Here is a 24,923-nt window from a genome sequence, read left to right as displayed (position 1 = left end):
AGTGCATTGGCTTTCACACAGAGAGAGAATCTTTGGGCTGGCGGAAAGAAAACATCGGCGTCCTCACTCACACCCGGTGTATTTTCACTACCAGTCGCGAAGAAACAAGAGCACATATTTTAGACAAATATACAACAACATGAAATAATACCATGTCGTAGGAAAAGGGGCGTATTTAATCAAAAAATAATCAACAAAGAATATTCGCAAATGTTACAACTTGTCTCGTAAGTGGACTTGTCTGTGCCGTTTCAAGTTGGTACTGACTGCAAATGTTTTTTCACAAACTTCACATCTGCAAGGCTTTTCCCCATTGTGCGTTCTTATGTGATTTTCCAATACTTGTTTGCTACTGAAATCCCGGCCACAATCGTTGCACTTGTAGGGTTTCTCTCCAGTATGGACACGTCTGTGTTTATTTAAGTTTGTGTTAGTTCTAAAGGTTTTTTCACAAACTTCACATCTGTAAGGCTTTTCTCCAGTATGTGTTCTTATGTGATTTTGTAAATCACTTTGGTTGTTAAAAGCTTTGACACAAAAGTTGCACTTGAAGGGTTTCTCTCCAGTGTGAGTTCGGATGTGCATGTGTTGATGACTTCTTTGCATGAAAGATTTGTCACAATAGATGCACTTGAAGGGTTTCTCTCCAGTGTGTGTTGTTATGTGACTTCGTAAAGCTCCTGCTTGACTGAAAGATTTCTCACAATGGATGCACTTGTAAGGTTTCTCACCAGTGTGAATTCGGAGGTGTTTTTGTTGAGTACTTCTTTGGCGAAAGGATTTGTCACAATAATTGCACTTGTAAGGTTTCTCACCAGTGTGAATTCCAGTATGTTGCTTCAGTGAGTCTTTAGATTTAAATACTTTTTCACAGATGTTGCAGCGAAATGATTGTATTTCTTTTGGAATTTCCATATGTGCTTGTCAATGTACCACAATTTTCAATTTTCTATTGCTACTGTAAATAAAAAATGAAACTTAATTTATATCGTCACGTATTTTCTCTAATTTTATGGTATAAATCGTGATAGGGTTTATGTAAGATCAACATAACTATACACCATTCCAGGCCACATTTCTTCATAGCACACACACAACAACAGTAAACTTATACGGATTGTTGCACATTCCATAAATCATGCGGATATAACATGCAAGCGCTCCTATGCTGCTGTGCGTATGCAGTGATGCGTGACCACAACGGTTACCTAAAAATTAAGGTATTTGTGATAAAATTGCACAATTTATTAATTTATTTAATCTTGAATAAGTCATCGCACAAGTCATAGTTTAATTGCTACAAAGTTTATATTGTGCCAAATCGTATTAATTCTCAATAATTTAATAAAATATTGCATAGTCTTTAGGGTAAACTCATTTTTACAGTTGCAAAATGCACAAAAAGAAATCGAATCTTGTTCTTCAGTCAATTATTCTCTGGTCTAACGCCTCGATTAGAATTTCTGTGCTCACTTTTTTCAGGTAATCGAATTTTCGTTGCATCTCAATTTGTTTAAGTATTTGGAAAATCATTTTTTTTGATTTTGAAACGATTCATGTGCCACTGTTGCTACCAAGCTTGATGCAATTTGCAATACAACTGCTCTTCTGGCATTAAATTAACATAGTTTATGTCTCCGACCTTAACTCTGCCATTCAGCAAGACTTCATTTGGTTTCAGAACAATTTAAACGGAATACCAAACAACACACAAAAGCGACAAAAAAGAAAAAAATGCACTCCAGCGCTGCTTGTCAAGTCACGTGATGGAGCAAAATACAAAATCACAGCGGGAGGCGCGACAAAACTATTTTCTATTGCATTCACAAGCTGTGTTAGAGAGTCCATTTTTATTTTATTTTAGGTGCTTCCAGGATGTCAGTGTTATTACTTTTGAATTGCTTGATTCTATAAAATACTTTTGATGATAAATGAGCAGGGCTACTATCGGTTTAGCGCATACAGGACCCGAAACAAATCATTTTCGCCCGTATGATATAAACAACACAACAACACATTTCAATTCTGAACTGCTGAAATCCTTGTAAAGGGCCGCTGCATTTAGTTTTCTGTCCTACCTATGGGAATGTATGGTAGTGTTTGAAAGCAGATATATGAATGAATTACTGCTTCAATATTGTCATTATTGATATTTAACACTTTCGTACATTCCCACGTATTACCACCCACGTATTACCACGTATGACAAAAATGTGTTTGCCTAATTTGTGAAAAGACTTGACTGTGGTGTCACACTGCGTAAGCAAGTCACTGGAGGTTACCTGATCGTTGACAACAACAGCTTGCAATGTGGGACAGATTATTTACTATAAATCCATTGTCTTAATCAGAACAATCAGCGTAGGACATAAGCATTTTATTTAGGATTAATTCCAGAGTTTGTTAATCGTTGTCAAGCAGAGAAGTGCTGTGAGATAACTGATATTATATTTTACAAAATCTAGCGTTTTTGGGGTGTGAAATTTGCAACACAAACATTTTCAATTGGCAAATGACTGCGATTATTTCGAAATGCTGATGAAACTTCACTGCAGTTGAAATATTTTGCAGCAAGAATCAAAGTTGTTACACTGTAAACTGAAAATGTGAATTTCGAAAAATTTTGGGAGTTTACTTTGTTACGTCACTCTTTCGAAAGCGCACGAGCCAATCAGCAATTCTATAGGCTAAGCACGGTTGATTTGAAAGTAGCTAGATAATTACAGTGAACTAATTAATTACGCGTTAGTTCAAACCATCAGTTTTGTATAGCTTTGCCAAATGACTTTTGCTGGTTGCATCAATGGTCGATGCGATGAAATTGAAAATTCACTTTGTTTCACAACCAAAGAAAAACAGCAATATTAGAGTGATGAATTTGAAGACTGGGTGGACTGGGAGAAATAATACGCACCCCCCACCTTTAAAACTCTGAATGTAATATTACATTATGATGGTACGATTTGTTTTTTCAGCAAGTATAATAAAAATCTAAAAAACATACTTTTACTTGCAGTAATACTGGAGGACAGTTCAGCACTGAGTGATGTTCTTAATGATTCAGCCAGCAGTATTTCGTTAACATTATTAAATTATCAACTGATGAGTCTCATGATACTTTCACTGACGAGACTGGAAGGTGGCCTATTGTTTATAAACTTCCAGCCTTTCCTGTGGATATTAAGGACACAATTCTAAGTGGTGATGCCTCAACAAAACTGATTTCCCTTCGTCGTGTTAGTTTGGCGTCGTGTTATAGACATTTTGTATTGTGACATATACCATGTAGGGTTGTACTTTCACAGCACATTTTAGGTGCATAAAGTTTTTTAATGTATGCTTTTTATCGAAAGGTACTCTGAAAGCTGGATATATCATGATGTTTGCAATGCTCTAATTGGAAAATTTCCTTCTCTTAAAGAAAAGTTCACTACATATGAATGCTATTATGTTAGTTTTTGGAATGTAATAAATTTGTTTTTTGTGTATTTAAAAAGTAATGGGTCTATATTTTAGAATTTGTGGCGAAATTGTTTGATCAACAAATTTATGGACATTCGGCGCTCAATTAATCTATAACTGTTAGCCATGTTGATCTGACTTTAATTAAAAACCTTGATTGAAAAAAGACTTTAATTAAAAACCAAACACTGCACAAATATGTATTTTATCACAATCAATTTTGGTCACCCTATTAACCTCTAAGGGGTCCACACAGAAACTGTCGCGAGCGCCCCCGCGCTAGTGCATTGGCTTTCACACAGAGAGAGAATCTTTGGGCTGGCGGAAAGAAAACATCGGCGTCCTCACTCACACCCGGTGTATTTTCAGTGCCAGTCGCGAAGAAACAAGAGCACATATTTTAGACAAATATACAACAACATGAAAAAATATCCTGTCGTTGGAAAAGGGGCGCATTTAATCAAAAAATAATCAACAAAGATATTTCGCAAATGTCACGACTTGTCTCGTAAGTGGACTTGTCTGTGCTGTTTCAAGTTGGTGCTGGTTGTAAATGTTTTTTCACAAACTTCACATCTGTAATGCTTTTCTCCAGTATGCGTTCTTATGTGATTTTCCAATCCTTGTTTGCTACTAAAATCCCGGCCGCAATCGTTGCACTTGTTGGGTTTCTCTCCAGTATGGACACGTCTGTGTATATGTAAGTTTGTATTAGTTCTAAAGGTTTTTTCACAAACTTCGCATCTGAATGGCTTTTCTCCAGTATGTGTTCTGGTGTGATTTTGTAGATCACGTTTGTTGTTGAAAGCTTTGACACAAAAGTTGCACTTGCAAGGCTTCTCCCCAGTATGTGTTGTTATGTGACTACGTAAAGCACCTGCTTGACTGAAAGGTTTGTCACAATAGTTGCACTTGTAAGGCTTCTCCCCAGTATGTGTTGTTATGTGACTTCGTAAAACACCTGCTTGACTGAAAGACTTCTCACAATGGATGCACTTGTAAGGCCTCTCTCCAGTGTGAGTTCGGATGTGCATTTGTTGAGTACTTCTTTGGCGAAAGGATTTGTCACAATAGTTGCACTTGTAAGGTTTCTCCCCGGTGTGAGTTCGGATGTGTATTTGTTGAGTATTTCTTAGCCTGAAAGATTTGTCACAAAAGTTGCACTTGTAAGGTTTCTCCCCAGTATGTGTTCTTATGTGATTTTGTAAACGACATTGGTGACGGAAAGCCTTCTCACAATAGTTGCACTTGTAAGGTTTCTCCCCAGTATGTGTTGTGATGTGAGTTTGTAAACGACATTGGTGACGGAAAGCTTTCTCACAATAATTGCACTTGTAAGGTTTCTCACCAGTGTGAATTCCAGTATGTTGCTTCAGTGAGTCTTTAGATTTAAATACTTTTTCACAGATGTTGCAGCGAAATGATTTTACTTCTTTTGGACTTTCCATATGTGCTTGTCAATATACTACAATTTTCAATTTTCTATTGCTACTGTAAATAAAAAATGAAACTCAATCAATATCGTCACGATATTTTTCTAATTCTCTGGCATAAATCGTGATAGGGTTTCTGTGAAACCAACATAACTATACACTATTCCTAGGCACATTTCTGCATAGCACACACACAACAACAGTAAACCTAGACGGATTGTTTTACATTCCTTAAATCATGCTGATATAACATGCAAGCGCTCCTTTGCTGCTGTGCGTATGCAGAGACATGAACACAACGGTTACCTAAAAATAAGGGGATTGGTTTTAAAATTGCACAATTGATTTAATCTTAAATATTTCATCGCACCAGCATAATTTTTCTGTCAAGTGCCCTGATACAAAGTTTAATTGCTACATAGTTTACATAGTGCTAGGTCTAATTAATTCTCAATAATTGAATGAATTATTGCACAGTAATCGAATTTTTTTAGTTTTAGTACAATTCTTGTGCCACTGTTGCTACCAAACTTGCTGCAATTTGCAATACAACTGCTCTTCTTGCATTAAATTAACATAGTTTAAACTCAGGCATTTAGCAAAACTTTGTTTTGTTTTCAGAGCATTTTAAACGGAATACCAAACAACAGGCAAACGCGTCACAAAGAAAAAAGGGCACTCCAGCGCTGCTGGTTAAGTCACGTTTTGGAGCAAAATACAAAATCGCAGCGGGAAACGCAACAAAACTACTTCCTATTGCGTTCACAAGCTGTGTTAGCTTTTTTTTCTTTTTGGTGCTTCTAGGATCTCAGTTTTATTAATGTTGAATTGCTGGATTCTACAAAATACTTTTGATGATATATGAGTAGGGTTACCATAGTTTAACGCTAATTAGAGAAACGGCACAACCAAAAGAAAACCATCGATAAATTAAGGTCGGGAAACGGGATTATAACAGACCAGAAGCTTATTTTGTCCGATCTTGTTAATTTTTACGAAGAGCTGTACAAACAAAACCCAAACAATCTGGATAGTAGTGCCACCGCTGCTAAATTAGCAAACCTTGATCTACCAAAATTAACAAATGAACAAGCCATCGAATTAGATGCAGAAATTACGGAAAAAGAGTTTTACATGGCGCTTATGCAAATGGCAAAAAATAAATCTCCCGGATTAGATGGTTTTCCTGCAGAATTTTATTTAACCTTTTGGAGTAACTTGAAAAACATGTTTATGGCAGCTTGGAAATATACAACGGCAACTGGAGCGCTCTCTAACACGCAAGTGCAGGGGGTGGTAACATTAATACCAAAACCTGGAAAAGACTCTCTCCTACCGGCAAGTTACAGGCCGATAACACTACTGAACGTAGATTATAAAATTGCCTCCAAAGTCATAAATACGCGATTAAAATCGGTTTTGAACCAACTAATTTCTCCCAGTCAAAACGGTTTTATACCTGGTAGATATATTGGTACGAACATTCGCCTCTTGTTCGACGTAATCGATTTCGCAGATTTTCGTAATATCCCTGGTGCGGTACTGTCCTTGGACATATACAAGGCATTTGATACCATAAGCTGGGACTTCATCTACGAGGTGCTCAAAATATTTGGGTTTGGCAATAAAATTTTATCCTGGATCAAATGCCTTTACAGGAAACCGACCGGTATTATAGTAAACAACAACCACTTGTCGCCGGAATTCACAATAAAACGAGGTGTAAGGCAAGGAGATCCACTTTCTCCTACCCTTTTTGTTTTATGCATAGAATGTCTTGCGAGCGCACTTAAAAAGGCCAACTTTCAAGGCATTCCAATTAATCAACACGAATTTAAAATCTCAATGTTTGCAGATGATACGATCGTTTTTTTAAAGGGAGATGAGGACGACTTTCATAAGGTATTTAAAGTAATAGAAGAGTTTGGAGAATTGTCAGGGTGCAAATTAAACATGAATAAGTCCGTCGCCTTTTTCATAGGTTCAAAAAGAAATGAACGTTTCAAACCTATGGAAAATGAAGGATTGTCATGGCCCGAGAATGTAATAAAATATCTTGGGGTAGAAATACCAATCAAAACAAATGACAACAATGTTATGATAAACAGGAACTTTAATCCCACTCTTAAACAAATCCAAGTGGTATTAAATCTCTGGTCGTCAAGAAGCTTGACACTACTCGGAAAGACAACAATTATTAAATCTCTGGTAATTCCAATTTTAACGTATAAATTCAGTGTATTACCGATAATCTTAACCAACGATCTTATTTCAAAAATCAAGCGACCAATATTTAAATTTCTTTGGGGGTCGAAGTGGGAAAGAGTTAAAAGAGAGACAATATGTTTGGATGTAGACGAAGGCGGCCTCGGCGTAATCGATGTTGAAAACTACCTCCTTGCACTAAACTTAAAATGGTTTAGGAAACTCCATGACGACAACATTAATGAAACTTGGAAGGTGATAGAAAAGCCGCTTTGCAACGAAAATTGGTTGGAGGCAATTTTAAATGGAAATGCAAAAGTTGAGTCTTCACGGTTAAAGCGAATTTTACCCCTACGTTCCCTACGAGCCACCGTGGGAGCTTGCAAAAACCTCTTTACAACGCTAGGCTTACAACAGAACAATCGTCCATTATGGTTCAATGCCAAAGTTAAATACCACGCAAAACCCGGGTTCATGAATACATGTATTAAAGCGGGAATTTTATTTCAAATAGACATACTTAACACAAACGGAGAGTATCTTGCATATGATACGATTGCAAAAAATTACGGCTTAACGCCCAATAATAAGGATTTCGTGGAATTTATCAAGCTTGTCTCAAAATTTCCCCCCGAGTGGGACATGGAGTGTGTCCCACCGCACAATTCCATTGTCAAAACTTTAATTCAGACGTTGCATGCATTGAACAAAACAAAAGATATATATTCCATTCTGAAAAATAAAGCCTCTAAACCAAAAGCACAAGACATCTGGGACAAAAGGTTAGGGGAAGACACCCCATGGCCCCTTGTTTACAAGAACGTCTACAAATCAACCATAGAAACCAAATTAAGAAGCTTCCAAATTAAATTAAATCTCAATGCCGTTACAACCAACAAACAACTACATTCTTTTGGGAAAGTAATTAGTAACATGTGCGTTTTCTGTAAGAAGCAAGTGGAAACTGTGTGTCATCTTTTTTGTTCATGCCCCATTGTAAATGTATACTGGGAGGATGTAATTTCATATTTAAGTGCTAGAATAAGACAAAATTTAATTTTAACAGATGCAGAAAAACTTTTTGGAATGCATTCTGATTTGCCAAGTCAACTTTTTATGAATTGTGCGTTGTTATGCGCCAGATATGTGATTTACAGTAGCAAATACGCGGAAACGAATCCGACCTTAACGAAATTTGTGCTTTTTTTGAAGAATCTACGTAACTGTGAATTTAACCTAGCAAAAAAAAGAAATACTTTATATTTGCATAAAAGTAAATGGTCGCATACTGTCTAAAGTACTCAACGTAATTTGTCGTGTTTTTTTTAACTTTTCGCTATGCTCCCTTTGGCTCTGCTTCTTATGTGTATTGTGGTAGCGTAATTGTGTAAAATAAATGTCACTGAGCAAAAAAAAAAAAAAAAAAAAAAAAAAAAAGTTGTGAAGGCTCCAGAGACGGCTGATAAAGCCGTTACAACTCCAGGTGTGAAAAGTGACGTCACACCTTCGAATAAGAAAGGACTGAAGGTGCGCCTCCAACCGTGACAGCTGACGTCACGGGAAGCGTGGCGAAGTCTACAAAGGCGCTTCCACCCTCTAGGGCCGCAACGCCCAATGTGGGCAACAAAGTCAAGACACCAGAGGCGATACACCACAGTATGCAGCAGCCCGAGTCGGCTGACACCGCTACAACGCCCAACAACAAGTCTTCAGAGGCGCAAGCACCCTTTAGCGCCCCAACGTTGAATACTGGTGACAATAACAAGACACCAGAGGCGGTACGTCGCAGTATCCTGCAGACCGTGTTGGCTGATACTGCCACAACACCAATGTTTTCAACGGATGCACCAACACAACCAATGGCGGCATCCACACCCAAACCAAACAAGCGGGACGACGAAGGTTTTACCACGGTGCGATCCCGGAAACGAAAGACTAGTGTAAAACCTTCACCGAAGAATAATACGTCGTGCTGCCACACAGCATATGCAGGCGAGCAAATTAAATGTTTATGCGGCACAGCACAATTCAAATGTCGCTGTGGCAATTGGGCTGCGGACCTAGCTTATATTTGCCCATCCCGTTGAACAAACAAGAAGTGCCAACGCTTGCTAATAAGCTGCACTTGTGGCGTTACGTACAACCTAATGCCCGGGGAAAAAGTAGTATGTACCTGTTAAGCTATAATTTCCAATGACTTCAACTCAACCTTTTATTAAATAAGCCACCCTCCCACCATTACCCCCCATTTGTGTTTTGTTTACTTGGTATGAATAAAATGGCGTCCTTTTTAGGTATTTACACTTTGAATGTTAACGGCCTAGGCAAGGCACCTAAGAGAAAAGCCTTGTTCCGGTACCTTTCCTCTTTGAACTTTGACCTTTTTTGCTTACAAGAAACTCACTCTAGTCCCCAAACCGAATCCCTGTGGAAGTCTGAATGGACTTCCGGCCCCATCCTCTTAAACTCGGCACCTCCGAAAGGCTATGTCCAAGGTGGTGTCACAGTTCTTCTAAACTCCTCTACCCTTCAAATTCTCAATTCATTTTCTGACTCTGCCGGTCGCATTATTGCGGCCGACATCCCAACCCTAACCCATTTCTTCAATTTAGTTAATGTTTACGCCCCCTCTGGAAATGATATAATAACCCTACGTAATAATTTCTTTGACTCCCTCTACCCTTATTTAACTTCACCCCACCCCCTTAACTCTGGCCGGCGACTTAAAGTGCCCTAAACCCAACCTTTGATTATCCCCTCTACCCTGATTAATTTATAATCCACCTTCAACCTCCAAGACCCCTTCCGCACTCTTTATCCCTCCCTTTGTCGCTGAGATACAGCTGATCAAATTTACGTTTAAACAATCGTTGTTGCCTTACGTCATAGAAGGCTTTTTAGTAAGAGCTGTTAGCAAGCCTGGAATGGAATAGAACTAGCTTCATGCATAAAATACTAGCTTCATGCATAAAATTTACAAAAACACGACAGAGACAAACCGCTATTGGTTTATTTATCGCGTTAATTAGTATTTATTTATTGGACAAGTAAATTAGTCTTTATTTGTCCATCCCGACTAAAGGAGAGTAATTAAATTTTTGACGACATTATAACGTGGTTAAACCATGCGGTGTTCCAATAGTTGTTGTTGGCTTAATTTTTACCAAGTTTCGCCACAATCAACCGCTCAGGTAACTTCTTTGTCGCAATATTTTTTGCAAGGAAATGTTAGAAAAGTCAGATTACGTTACCAGAAAGGTGAGGTTAAAGTTTTGACATCACACCCAAAACACGTCGAATGATGTTACCAAAACATTAAGCGGTGAAACGCACCATCCCCGTCTTATTGCAGTACAAAAATATGTCGTTGTTGCTTTACCTTTTGGTTTACCGATAAGCAGAAACAAATCACCCATTGGTTTGTGACGTCACAATGACGTAAATTTGTGTTATGTTAAAGCCAGCCCCGACCTTTGCGGACTCGTATGTGTCGAAGCAATTTTGAACTACTTTCAAAATTTTTATCACAAACACTGCATTTGTGGGGCTTCTCTCCAGTGTGTGTTCGCATATGAACTTTCAAAGCATGAGATTGCGCAAACGCTTTATCACAATCACTGCACTTGTAAGGTTTCTCTCCGGTGTGGACTCGTATGTGTCGAAGCAATTTTGAACTACTTCCAAAATTTTTGTCACAAACACTGCACTTGTGGGGCTTCTCTCCAGTGTGTGTTCGCATATGAACTTTCAAAGTATGAGCTTGCGCAAATGCTTTATCACAAACACTGCACTTGTAAGGCTTTTCTCCTGTGTGGGTTCTTCTGTGGGCAATCAATCTTGAACTCCTACTAAATGTTTTTTCACAAATGTTACATCGAAATAACTTATTTTCATTTGGACTTTGCATCTCAGCACACAATATATCTCAACTTTTATGCAAAATTTCCTATTTTGCTGCAATGCAACAACGATGAAAATGGTGACAAAAAAAACATAGCGCAGAAATAGTAAATGCCCATGAGACAACCTGAAAGGGTATTTATTATTGTTGCTGTGTGTTAAGCTTACCTAAACCTTTCCGAATTAACACTGCCCTTAGTCACCAAATGCACCGATTAGACCTGGTAGGTCGAAACAGTGTGTACTGCAGTTTAATACAATCATATCACTTTCTTTAAAAACTTGCCAAATAAAAGCCTCAAGCTGGGTCTTAACAATATTATTTATGATCAATGGGATATCCTATTCCAGTGCTTTTCAACCTTTTTAAATTCTATCCGCACTTTTCTGTGGCACGAAAATTTCATCCGCACGATGCAGCGAAACCGCGCATGAAATGTTTGCAGATGTAAAGGATGTACATAACTAATACCAACAGCCAGGTTTCATGATAAATTGCCCTTTCTTGAACGTTTCGAAATTTAAACGATTGAAAACGTACCGACGATTACAGGGGAAGGATTAGCGTTGAAGCTAGAGTAAGTAACCAAATATGAAAAATTCTTAGACTAAAATAGTCTTTTATCGGGCGATTGTCATCCGCACTCATCCGCACCATGTTTGCCATCCGCACAACAAATTTTCTCATCCGCACCAGCGCGGGTGCTCCCACAGATTGAAAAGCACTGTCCTATTCGATTAACGCGTTTGACATAAGATCGCACGTTAGTTCTAATTGTTGTGTTTTCGTAAACTGAATTAAGTCGAAACTTGATGCAAACACTCCATCAATATTTACTTACTATGAACAATTTTGGATACGAAATTAACACAAGCAATGATACCACCGCCAGAACTGAGTGAATTTACGCCCAAACGCTCAGACAGAGTTGAACAAACCAAAAGAACTACTATTATCGCTACTAATTCACAGCAAGCTACACACATTATATAAAGCGTAGAACAAAGCAAACTAACAGTCAACGAAGATCAAAGAATGGTAAGGTCGGCGGAGATCAAAGAAAAGTCGGTTGCTGAAAGACGATAAAGAACAGTCACATGTGGCTGACGGTTGCGGTTGGCGATGCGTATCGGTCGCGTATTTTTCTCGCGCTTTTTGAAGCGGCAAGGGGATTCACACCTGCAGTGCGGTTGGCGGCAACGCGATAAAACATTTCACAATCTAAAATACCTTGAGCGTCTTTGTGTCGTAAAAACGTTCATGGAAAACTTCATTTAGTTTTATTATAAGACAATTAACTTAATAATCTATATAATATTCACGTACGGAGCGTTTACTCACGACTTATATATTACTTGGTTCGCTTTTACTGTAAGGGCACCAAATTACCATGTTAGTGAAACAGATCTACAATATTTCGTTAAAAAAACGTTTTTACAAAGTCCAAAAATAAATTACCGCAAATCCAGTAATTATTGTAATCCATTAATTAATTTCTGATATTTTATCACCAAACACTCCATATACAAATTCAATTTCCTAAAACCACCTAAAATTAATCGTGACAAGCCAAAAACCCTGCGAAAACAAACTTCAGATCAACGCGGCTGACGGAAAAGTTAAATCAGATTTAACTCCGCCGTCAGACGCTTCGAGCAAGAAAGTCACGCCGTCACGGCATGACGCCAGCTGGTGTGAATGCCCCGCCGCTTCGAAACCGCGCCGTCAATTGCTGGTGTGAATCCCGCTTTACGTCGCCACGCGCCCAAACCAAAGACTTTCCAAATAGCTACTAAATCGCTTGAGATTACAGTGACGCCAAAATCGCTGGGAAACCATATCACACAAAGGACACAAATCACGTGATTGTATAACCGTTGCTATCGCTAGATTTTGAAATGAAACACCTTATTTATTATTATTGTTCTGTGTTAAGCTTACCTAAACCTTTCCGAATTAACACTGCCCTTAGTCACCAAATGCACTGATTATACCTGGTAGGTCGAAACAGTGTGTACTGCAGTTTACTACAATCATATCACTTTCTTTAAAACTTGAAAAAATCTAATCCTCTGCACACTTTCTGTTGCAGATTTCTTTTCAGAATAAAAACTGTTATCCATCGCCGATTGCATTGATTAGAATTGCTAGGTCGAACTAGTGTACACAGTACACTGCTACCTTGATAGAGATATAGGTCAGCTCAGAAGACAACGCACGATGCGGGCAGTCACACTTCATTGAATATCAAAAGTCTCCATCGAGGCGTCACGTCTCACTAGTTTTCATCAGCTAGTCGGACTCGCTCAATGGAAACATTTTAGGCTGCGCTCACTGGCATTGACAAATTATATTGTATATTTAAATATATTGATATCATTGTCGTATGGTCTTGCTTTAAACAATTTCTTCAAACAAAAAACAAAAAAAATGTTCTGTGTAAGATCTGCTTGTAAAATGCACCCAGTGCTGACCACACACATCACATTAAATCAAAATATTTAGTTTGGAAAGTTCACGTTGAATTCTTTTTTGGACTGGCTCAATAATGCAGCCGACTTAAGTGTGGTTAGCGCCACTCACATATATATCGTTGCACGACCATAAGCAGTGCTCTGCAAAAACGTTCAATAGAAATCCCCTCATGGGAATTGCACACAAGTCAACACCAACGTGTACGTCAAGAAGTAATAGTGAACCAATTATTTCCTTTATAAAGTAACAGTTGAAATTACAGGAAATATTTCTCGTTTACCTCGTATTATTTTGTTGTATATATCGCTTTTGAAACGCCAGTTAAAACATTTTATAAACACTTTGAAGGGTCCCATGGGCGACGACCCGACATCAAACTTGCCCAGCAGAAAGTCCCGGTGAGACAACATGCTGCCTGCAGGTCCTGTCAGAACAAAACCAAGATCTGTTCTGGTCGATAAGACCAAAATTCATGATCTGATTGATCGAAAACCATGAACTGAGAGATCACATTGTGATCTGTAAGACCAAAAATCATGATCTGTTTATTTGTGGAAAGAGTCGCAAATATATAGGGATACATTAAAGACGAGGCAGAAACAGAGAGATAATCGCTGCGATAACGCGACAAAGGTGACTTTGCTGCAAGAAGTAGCGCAAGTTAAAAGACGTAACGCAAGAGAGATAACTAGTGAAGATGTCAGAAAGACGGAGTTTAAATGTAAATGAGTAGAAAGCTTTTTGAAAAGACCAAGTTTGAACAAAATATCAATGAATATTCGAATTATGACAAGTCAAAATCCCTACATAGCTTCCCCACCGAACAAGTGTTTTCCGATCTCATGTGAAATGTGTTAATATTGACTGATTGTACATTAGTCGGCTCAACAAAACTGGTTTCCCCTCGTCGTGTTAGTTTGGCGTCGTGTTATAGACATTTTGTATTGTGACATATACCATGTAGGGTTGTACTTTCACAGCACGTTTTAGGTGCACAAAGTTTCTAATGTATGCTTTCTATTAAAAGGTACCCTGAACGCTGGATATATCATCATGTTTCCAATGTTCTAATTGGAAAATTTCCTTTGCTTAAAGAAAAGTTCACTACAAATGAATGCTATTATGTTGGAATGTAATAAATTTGTTTTTTGTGTATTTAAAAAGTAATGGGTCTATATTTTAGAATTTGTGGCGAAATTCTTTGATCAACAAATTCATGGACATTCGGCGCTCAATTAATCTATAACTGTTAGCCATGTTGATCTGACTTTAATTGAAAACCTAAATTGAAAATAAACTTGAATTAAAAACCAAACACTACACAAATATTTATTTTATCACAATCAATTTTGGTCACCCTATTAACCTATAAGGGGTCCACACAGAAACTGTCGCGAGCGCCCCCGCGCTAGTGCATTGGCTTTCACACAGAGAGAGAATCTTTGGGCTGGCGGAAAGAAAACATCGGCGTCCTCACTCACACCCGGTGTATTTTCACTGCCAGTCGCGAAGAAACAAGAGCACATATTTTAGACAAATATACAACAACATGAAATAATACCATGTCGTAGGAAAAGGGGCGTATTTAATCAAAAAATAATCAACAAAGAATATTCGCAAATGTTACAACTTGTCTCGTAAGTGGACTTGTCTGTGCCGTTTCAAGTTGGTACTGACTGCAAATGTTTTTTCACAAACTTCACATCTGTAAGGCTTTTCCCCATTGTGCGTTCTTATGTGATTTTCCAATACTTGTTTGCTACTAAAATCCCGGCCGCAATCGTTGCACTTGTAGGGTTTCTCTCCAGTATGGACACGTCTGTGTTTATTTAAGTTTGTGTTAGTTCTAAAGGTTTTTTCACAAACTTCACATCTGTAAGGCTTTTCTCCAGTATGTGTTCTTATGTGATTTTGTAAATCACTTTGGTTGTTAAAAGCTTTGACACAAAAGTTGCACTTGAAGGGTTTCTCTCCAGTGTGAGTTCGGATGTGCATGTGTTGATGACTTCTTTGCATGAAAGATTTGTCACAATAGATGCACTTGAAGGGTTTCTCTCCAGTGTGTGTTGTTATGTGACTTCGTAAAGCTCCTGCTTGACTGAAAGATTTCTCACAATGGATGCACTTGTAAGGTTTCTCACCAGTGTGAATTCGGAGGTGTTTTTGTTGAGTACTTCTTTGGCGAAAGGATTTGTCACAATAATTGCACTTGTAAGGTTTCTCACCAGTGTGAATTCCAGTATGTTGCTTCAGTGAAGCTTTAGATTTAAATACTTTTTCACAGATGTTGCAGCGAAATGATTGTATTTCTTTTGGAATTTCCATATGTGCTTGTCAATGTACCACAATTTTCAATTTTCTATTGCTACTGTAAATAAAAAATGAAACTTAATTTATATCGTCACGTATTTTCTCTAATTTTATGGTATAAATCGTGATACGGTTTATGTAAGATCAACATAACTATACACCATTCCAGGCCACATTTCTTCATAGCACACACACAACAACAGTAAACTTATACGGATTGTTGCACATTCCATAAATCATGCGGATATAACATGCAAGCGCTCCTATGCTGCTGTGCGTATGCAGTGATGCGTGACCACAACGGTTACCTAAAAATTAAGGTATTTGTGATAAAATTGCACAATTTATTAATTTATTTAATCTTGAATAAGTCATCGCACAAGTCATAGTTTAATTGCTACAAAGTTTATATTGTGCCAAATCGTATTAATTCTCAATAATTTAATAAAATATTGCATAGTCTTTAGGGTAAACTCATTTTTACAGTTGCAAAATGCACAAAAAGAAATCGAATCTTGTTCTTCAGTCAATTATTCTCTGGTATAACGCCTCGATTAGAATTTCTGTGCTCACTTTTTTCAGGTAATCGAATTTTCGTTGCATCTCAATTTGTTTAAGTATTTGGAAAATCATTTTTTTTGATTTTGAAACGATTCATGTGCCACTGTTGCTACCAAGCTTGATGCAATTTGCAATACAACTGCTCTTCTGGCATTAAATTAACATAGTTTATGTCTCCGACCTTAACTCTGCCATTCAGCAAGACTTCATTTGGTTTCAGAACAATTTAAACGGAATACCAAACAACACACAAAAGCGACAAAAAAGAAAAAAATGCACTCCAGCGCTGCTTGTCAAGTCACGTGATGGAGCAAAATACAAAATCACAGCGGGAGGCGCGACAAAACTATTTTCTATTGCATTCACAAGCTGTGTTAGAGAGTCCATTTTTATTTTATTTTAGGTGCTTCCAGGATGTCAGTGTTATTACTTTTGAATTGCTTGATTCTATAAAATACTTTTGATGATAAATGAGCAGGGCTACTATCGGTTTAGCGCATACAGGACCCGAAACAAATCATTTTCGCCCGTATGATATAAACAACACAACAACACATTTCAATTCTGAACTGCTGAAATCCTTGTAAAGGGCCGCTGCATTTAGTTTTCTGTCCTACCTATGGGAATGTATGGTAGTGTTTGAAAGCAGATAGATGAATGAATTACTGCTTCAATATTGTCATTATTGATATTTAACACTTTCGTACATTCCCACGTATTACCACCCACGTATTACCACGTATGACAAAAATGTGTTTGCCTAATTTGTGAAAAGACTTGACTGTGGTGTCACACTGCGTAAGCAAGTCACTGGAGGTTACCTGATCGTTGACAACAACAGCTTGCAATGTGGGACAGATTATTTACTATAAATCCATTGTCTTAATCAGAATAATCAGCGTAGGACATAAGCATTTTATTTAGGATTAATTCCAGAGTTTGTTAATCGTTGTCAAGCAGAGAAGTGCTGTGAGATAACTGATATTATATTTTGCAAAATCTAGCGTTTTTGGGGTGTGAAATTTGCAACACAAACATTTTCAATTGGCAAATGACTGCGATTATTTCGAAATGCTGATGAAACTTCACTGCAGTTGAAATATTTTGCAGCAAGAATCAAAGTTGTTACACTGTAAACTGAAAATGTGAATTTCGAAAAATTTTGGGAGTTTACTTTGTTACGTCACTCTTTCGAAAGCGCACGAGCCAATCAGCAATTCTATAGGCTAAGCACGGTTGATTTGAAAGTAGCTAGATAATTACAGTGAACTAATTAATTACGCGTTAGTTCAAACCATCAGTTTTGTATAGCTTTGCCAACTGACTCTTACTGGTTGCATCAATGGTCGATGTGAAGAAATTGAAAATTTATTTTGTTTCACAACCAAAGAAAAACAGCAATATTCTAGTAATGAATTTGAAGACTGGGTGGACTGGGAGGAATCATACGCACCCCCCACCTTCAAAACTCTGAATGTAATATTGCATTATGATGGTACGAGTTGTTTTTTCAACATTTATATCAAAAATCTATATAACATACTTTTACTTGCAGCAATACTGGAGGAAAGTTCAGCACTGAGTGATGTTCTCAATGATTCAGCCAGCAGTATTTCGTTAACACTATTAAATTATCAACTGATTCTCATGATACTTTCACTGACGAGAGTGGAAGGTGGCCTATTGTTTATAAACTTCCAGCCTTTTCTGTGGATATTAAGGCCACAATTCTAAGTGGTGATGCCTCAACAAAACCGATTTCCCCTCGTCGTGTTAGTTTGGCTTCGTGGTATAGACATTTTGTATTGTGACGTATACGTAGGGTTGTAATTTCACAGCACATTTTAGGTGCATAAAGTTTCTAATGTATGTTTTTATTGAAAGGTACTCTGAAAGCTGGATATATCATGATGTTTGCAATGCTCTAATTGGAAAATTTCCGCCGCTTAAAGAAAAGTTCACTACAAATGAATGCTATTATGTTGGAATGTAATAAACTTGTTTTTTGTGTATTTAAAAAGTAATGGGTCTATATTTTAGAATTTGTGGCGAAATTCTTTGATCAACAAATTTATGGACATTCGGCGCTCAATTAATCTATAACTGTTAGCCATGTTGATCTGACTTTAATTGAAAACCTTAATTGAAAAAAGACTTTAATTAAAAACCAAACACTACACAAATATTTATTTTATCACAATCAATTTTGGTCACCCTATATTAACCTCTAAGGGGTCCACACAGAAACTGTCGCGAGCGCAGCGTCCGCCCCCGCGCTAGTGCATTGGTTTTCACACAGAGAGTGAATCTTTTGGCTCGCGCAAAAAAAACATCGGCGTCCTCACTCACACCCAATGTATTTTCACTGCCAGTCGCGAAGAAACAAGAGCACATATTTTAGACAAATATACAACAACATGAAATAATACCCTGTCGTAGGAAAAGGGGCGCATTTAATAAAAAAATTATCAACAAAGATTATTCGCAAATGTCACAACTTGTCTCGTAAGTGGACTTGTCTGTGCCGTTTCAAGTTGGTGCTGGTTGTAAATGTTTTTTCACAAACTTCACATCTGTAAGGCTTTTCTCCAGTATGCGTTCTTATGTGATTTTCCAATACAAAAGTTGCACATGTAAGGCCTCTCCCCGGTGTGAGTTCGGAGGTGTTTTTGTTGAGTACTTCTTTGGCGAAAGGATTTGTCACAATAGTAGCACTTGTAAGGTTTCTCCCCGGTGTGAGTTCGGAAGTGTTTTTGTTGAGTATTTCTTAGCCTGAAAGATTTGTCACAATAGTTGCACTTGTAAGGTTTCTCCCCAGTATGTGTTCTTATGTGAATTTGTAAACGACATTGGTGACGGAAAGCCTTCTCACAATAGTTGTACTTGTAAGGTGTCTCACCAGTGTGAATTTCAGTATGACTCTTCAGTGAGTCTTAGATTTAAATACTTTTTCACAGATGTTGCAGCGAAATGATTTTACATCTTTTGGACTTTCCATATGTGCTTGTCAATGTACCACAATTTTCAATTTTCTATTGCTACTGTAAATAAAAAATGAAACTCAATTCTCTGGCATAAATCGTGATAGGGTTTCTGTGAAACCAATATAACTATACACTATTCCTAGGCACATTTCTGCATGGCACACACACAACAACAGTAAACCTAGACGGTTTTTTGTTTTACATTCCTTAAATCATGCTGATATAACATGCAAGCGCTCCTATGCTGCTGTGCGTATGCAGAGACATGACCACAACGGTTACCTAAAAATAAGGGGATTGGTTTTAAAATTGCACAATTTATTTAATCTTAAATATTTCATCGCACCAGCGTAATTTTTCTGTCAAGTGCCCTGATACAAAGTTTAATTGCTACATAGTTTACATTGTGCTAGGTCTAATTAATTCTCAATAATTGAATGAATTATTGCACAGTAATCGAATTTTTTTAGTTCTAGTACAATTCTTGTGCCACTGTTGCTACCAAGCTTGCTGCAATTTGCAATACAACTGCTCTTCTTGCATTAAATTAACATAGTTTAAACTCAGGCATTTAGCAAGACTTTGCTTTGTTTTCAGAGCATTTTAAACGGAATACCAAACAACACTCAAACGCGTCACAAAGAAAAAGGGGCACTCCAGCGCTGCTGGTTAAGTCACGTGTTGGAGCAAAATACAAAATCGCAGCGGGAGCCGCAACAAAACTACTTTCTATTGCGTTCACAAGCTGTGTTAGCTTTTTTATTCTTTTTGGTGCTTCTAGTATCTCGGTTTTATTAATGTTGAATTGCTGGATTCTACAAAATACTTTTGATGATATATGAGTAGGGTTACCATAGTTTAACGCTAATAGGACCCGAAACAAATCATTTTTATACAACACAATAAATGAATAAATAACTCGGTGCCTTATAGGCGTAATACAATAAGGCAAGCATTCGTCTCCTGACCTCTATTCAGCTATACAGCAAATTATTTGAGTGTATCTAAAGCAGTGATTTCATCCAGTCTTACAAGTTTTCGTCTTAGTTTTTCTGGTTAGTGATCTCTTCTAGACTATCTGAGGCCACTGCGCAAAGCCAGCCCAGCCCTTCTAAGGCCAGTGGCCAGCCCGTGCGATCTTGTTGAAGATGCACAAATGGCAGTTATAGCGTTAAACTACGCGCAAGCTGTAGTTTCCCCCCTGTTGTTTCGGCCGGAAATGTGCCAGCGATCAAGAACCCAGAGCTTTATAAGCTGCTAAAACAGCTTAAAGTAAGTGTTCGATCTTTAGAGGGCGTAAAAAAATGATCGAAGTTTACGCATGAAGGGCAGTCCAAAAAATGCGAAAAATTTTTGTCAAGATATGGGTCATGTCAAGAGAGAATGCCCAAGTTTCGCAAATCATATCGAAGAGCGAGCAGCGGCTGCAGCTGCTGCCAAAGACGCAGGTACTGAAGAACAGCAAATGAAAGATAAGAGCGAGTCGGTGGTGGTGGGCGCAGGTGCGCTCATCGCAACGACATGAAGGCGCCAGAGGCGGCTGATAAGGCCGTCCCGACGCAAGTTGTGAAGGCTCCAGAGACGGCTGATAAAGCCGTTACAACTCCAGGTGTGAAAAGTGACGTCACACCTGCGAATAAGAAAGGACTGAAGGTGCGCCTCCAACCGTGACAGCTGACGTCACGGGAAGCGTGGCGAAGTCTACAAAGGCGCTTCCACCCTCTAGTGCCGCAACGCCCAATGTGGGCAACAAAGTCAAGACACCAGAAGCGATACACCACAGCCCGAGTCGCCTGACACCGCTACAACGCCCAACAACAAGTCTTCAGAGGCGCAAGCACCCTTTAGCGCCCCAACGTTGAATACTGGTGACAACAACAAGACACCAGAGGCGGTACGTCGCAGTATCCTGCAGACCGTGTTGGCTGATACTGCCACAACACCAATGTTTTCAACGGATGCACCAACACGTCACAATCACGTAAATTTGTGTTATGTTAAAGCCAGCCCCGACCTTTGCGATAACGTAATTTGGGGGAATGTGACGTCATATTCGGTACAGCGATAGAAGTTTACAATTATTGGTCGCTGCTACTTGCGATGAAGTTTTCTACATTTTTATTACCTCAAACTTTATGCTAAGTTGCAATGACCGTGTCACATGCACTTATACACGAGGTTAACATTTGCGAAAGAAGCATCGCCAATTTGAAACTACTGTTTTTTTAACTCGAAAATATTGCACAAATTTTGAACATGTTGATCTTTATCTTTTTTCAAGAAAACGCTTTTAATGATGTATATCAATAAAGTGTTTGTGAGATGGTATATAGCCTACATCGGTCTAGCGCCCATTGGAACCCAGAGACATATTTTCTACCGTCTGTTATGAACATGAAAATGCAGAAATAAGTTGGTTGATTTCATTCCGCTTGAATTCTGCAAGTTTATTGTTTGGATAAACTCTAATTTTTGAAGTAACTCTCACGTTTTTGTGCCTAATGTGGCAGCGGGGGACGTTACAATAACCTTCTTTTATTTTGATGTTAGTTTTACTCACAATGTAAGTCTTGGTCAAGTTACAAACACAATTTATAACATTTCATTCAAACAGTTTGTTGGAGTGGATAAAAAAAAGTTTTCACATTTTTCTAAGTCTTCCCTCTTGTGTGAGTTCGAGTGTGACGTTTCAGTCCGTTTGATTGCTTGTAGGTTTTATGGCATAATGTACACTTGTAAGGTTTTTCTCCGGTGTGGACTCGTATGTGTTGAAGCAATTTTGAACTACTTCCAAAAGTTTTATCACAAATTTCACAACTGTATGGTTTCACATGAGTTTGAATGTGACTTGTTCGTTCGCCTGGGGTGAAGAAGGTTTTATCGCAGAACTTGCATTTGTAAGGCTTCATTCCGAGATGGATTCTTTTGTGTCGAAGCAAAACTGTGCTGTCTGAAAAATATTTTTCGCAAATGTCACATCGGAATAGCTTCTCTCCAGTATGAGTTCTTTTGTGTCGTTTCAAATGTACGTTAGTCTTAAAACACTTCTCACAAAATTCGCATTTAAATGGTCTTAACTCACTATGAGTTCTGATGTGCCTTGATAAATCGACGTTGTCGCGAAATGCTTTGTCGCATATGTTGCACTTGCAATTTCTCTCTGTAGAATGAGTTACCCCGTGACGAAGCAATTGTGCACTGGTTCTAAAAGTTTTTTCACATACATTGCATGTGAAAGGTTTTTCTCCAGTGTGAATTCGTCTGTGCTGCTTTAGTATATAACTGGTTACTAATGCTTTATTGCAAATATCACATTTGTATGGCCTCTCTCCAGTATGCATCCGCGTGTGTTCAATTAAGGCAGGACTGGTTGCAAATGTTTTTTCACAAATTTCACATCTGAAAGGTTTTTCTCCTGTGTGAATTCGTCTGTGCGTTTTTAGTATTGAACTGGTAACAAATGCTGCATCGCAAATATCACATTTGTATGGCTTCTCTCCAGTATGCAACCTTGTGTGTACATTTAAAGCAGGTCTGGATACAAACGTTTTTCCACAAATTTCACATCTGAAAGGTTTCTCTCCAGTGTGTAATCGCATATGAACTTTCAAAGTATGAGCTTGCGCAAACGCTTTATCACAAGCACTACACTTGTAAGGTTTCTCTTCGGTGTGGACTCGTATGTATCGAAGCAATTTTGAACTACTTTCAAAATTTTTATCACAAACACTGCACTTGTGGGGCTTCTCTCCAGTGTGTGTTCGCATATGAACTTTCAAAGCATGAGATTGCGCAAACGCTTTATCACAATCACTGCACTTGTAAGGTTTCTCTCCGGTGTGGACTCGTATGTGTCGAAGTAATTTTGAACTACTTCCAAAATTTTTGTCACAAACACTGCACTTGTGGGGCTTCTCTCCAGTGTGTGTTCGCATATGAACTTTCAAAGTATGAGCTTGCGCAAATGCTTTATCACAAACACTGCACTTGTAAGGCTTTTCTCCTGTGTGGGTTCTTCTGTGGGCAATCAATCTTGAACTCCTACTAAATGTTTTTTCACAAATGTTACATCGAAATAACTTATTTTCATTTGGACTTTGCATCTCAGCACACAATATATCTCAACTTTTATGCAAAATTTCCTATTTTGCTGCAATGCAACAACGATGAAAATGGTGACAAAAAAAACATAGCGCAGAAATAGTAAATGCCCATGAGACAACCTGAAAGGGTATTTATTATTGTTGCTGTGTGTTAAGCTTACCTAAACCTTTCCGAATTAACACTGCCCTTAGTCACCAAATGCACCGATTAGACCTGGTAGGTCGAAACAGTGTGTACTGCAGTTTAATACAATCATATCACTTTCTTTAAAAACTTGCCAAATATAAGACTCAAGCTGGGTCTTAACAATATTATTTATGATCAATGGGATATCCTATTCCAGTGCTTTTCAACCTTTTTAAATTCTATCCGCACTTTTCTGTGGCACGAAAATTTCATCCCCACGATGCAGCGAAACCGCGCATGAAATGTTTGCAGATGTAAAGGATGTACATAACTAATACCAACAGCCAGGCTTCATGATAAATTTCTTGGACGTTTCGAAATTTAAACGATTGAAAACCTACCGACGATTAAAGGGGAAGGATTAGCGTTGAAGCTAGTGTACGTAACCAAATATGAAAAATTCTTAGACCAAATAGTCTTTTATCGGGCGATTGTCATCCGCACTCATCCGCACCATGTTTGCCATCCGCACAACAAATTTTCTCATCCGCACCAGCGCGGGTGCTCCCACAGATTGAAAAGCACTGTCCTATTCGATTAACTCGTTTGACATAAGATCGCACGTTAGTTCTAATTGTTGTGTTTTCGTAAACTGAATTAAGTCGAAACTTGATGCAAACACTCCATCAATATTTGTTTACTATGAACAATTTTGGATACGAAATTAACACAAGCAACGATACCCCCGCAAGAACTGAGTGAATTTACGCCCAAACGCTCAGACAGAGTTGAACAGAACCAAAAGAACTACTATTATCACTACTAATTCACAGCAAGCTACACACATTATATAAAGCGTAGAACAAAGCAACCTAACAGTCAACGGAGATCAAAGAATGCTAAGGTCGGCGGAGATCAAAAGAAAAGTCGGTTCCTGAAAGACGATAAAGGACAGTCACATGGGAAAACTTAACGTCTCCAAGCGCCCAAACCAAACACTTTCCAACTAGCTTACTAAATCGCTTGAGATTACAATGACGCCAAAATCGCTGGGAAACCACATCACACAAAGGACACAAATCACGTGAATGTACAACCGTTGCTATCGCTAGACTTTGAAATGAAACACCCTACTTATTATTATTATTGTTCTGTGTTAAGCTTACCTAAACCTTTCCGAATTAAAACTGCCCTTAGTCACCAAATGCACTGATTAGACCTGGTAGGTCGAAACAGTGTGTACTGCAGTTTACTACAATCATATCACTTTCTCTAAAAACTTGAAAAAATCTAATCCTTTGCACACTTTCTGTTGCAGATTTCTTTTCAGAATAACAACTGTAATCCATCGCCGATTGCATT

At 38.2% G+C, this 24,923-nt stretch overlaps 1 protein-coding gene across 1 annotated transcript; it reads right to left on the bottom strand.

Moving 5' to 3' along the window:
- Positions 1–213: 213 nt before the first annotated feature.
- Positions 214–23,434, bottom strand: LOC145912044 (uncharacterized). Its single transcript, XM_082999469.1, has 8 exons — positions 22,414–23,434; positions 19,534–19,613; positions 19,028–19,268; positions 15,161–15,734; positions 10,608–10,954; positions 4,133–4,843; positions 664–893; positions 214–579 (listed from the first exon to the last, which is right to left on the bottom strand). Exons 1-8 carry the CDS (start codon positions 23,432–23,434, stop codon positions 214–216), a joined length of 3,570 nt encoding a protein of 1,189 aa, XP_082855595.1.
- Between the last annotated feature and the right edge of the window lie 1,489 nt (positions 23,435–24,923).

This window comes from Ascidia mentula, chromosome 8, assembly GCF_947561715.1.
Source record: "Ascidia mentula chromosome 8, kaAscMent1.1, whole genome shotgun sequence".
In the NCBI taxonomy this organism is placed as follows: Eukaryota; Metazoa; Chordata; class Ascidiacea; order Phlebobranchia; family Ascidiidae; genus Ascidia; species Ascidia mentula.
The sequence above is the reverse complement of the archived record's forward strand: the minus strand, read 5'-3'. Positions and strand labels throughout refer to the sequence as shown.

What these genes read in the sequence shown, in the direction of transcription:
- LOC145912044 (XM_082999469.1), bottom strand. Translation starts at nt 23,434, where the DNA reads ATGCAAAGTCCAAATGAAAATAAGTTATTTCGATGTAACATTTGTGAA. An exon ending in CAAATCCTTTCGCCAAAGAA is followed by an intron (nt 15,735 to 19,027) that starts GTACTCAACAAA and finishes TTAAATCTAAAG; the next exon opens with CTTCACTGAAGCAACATACT. An exon ending in TGTGAAGTTTGTGAAAAAAC is followed by an intron (nt 10,955 to 15,160) that starts ATTTGCAGTCAG and finishes TTGTGAAAAAAC; the next exon opens with ATTTAGTAGGAGTTCAAGAT.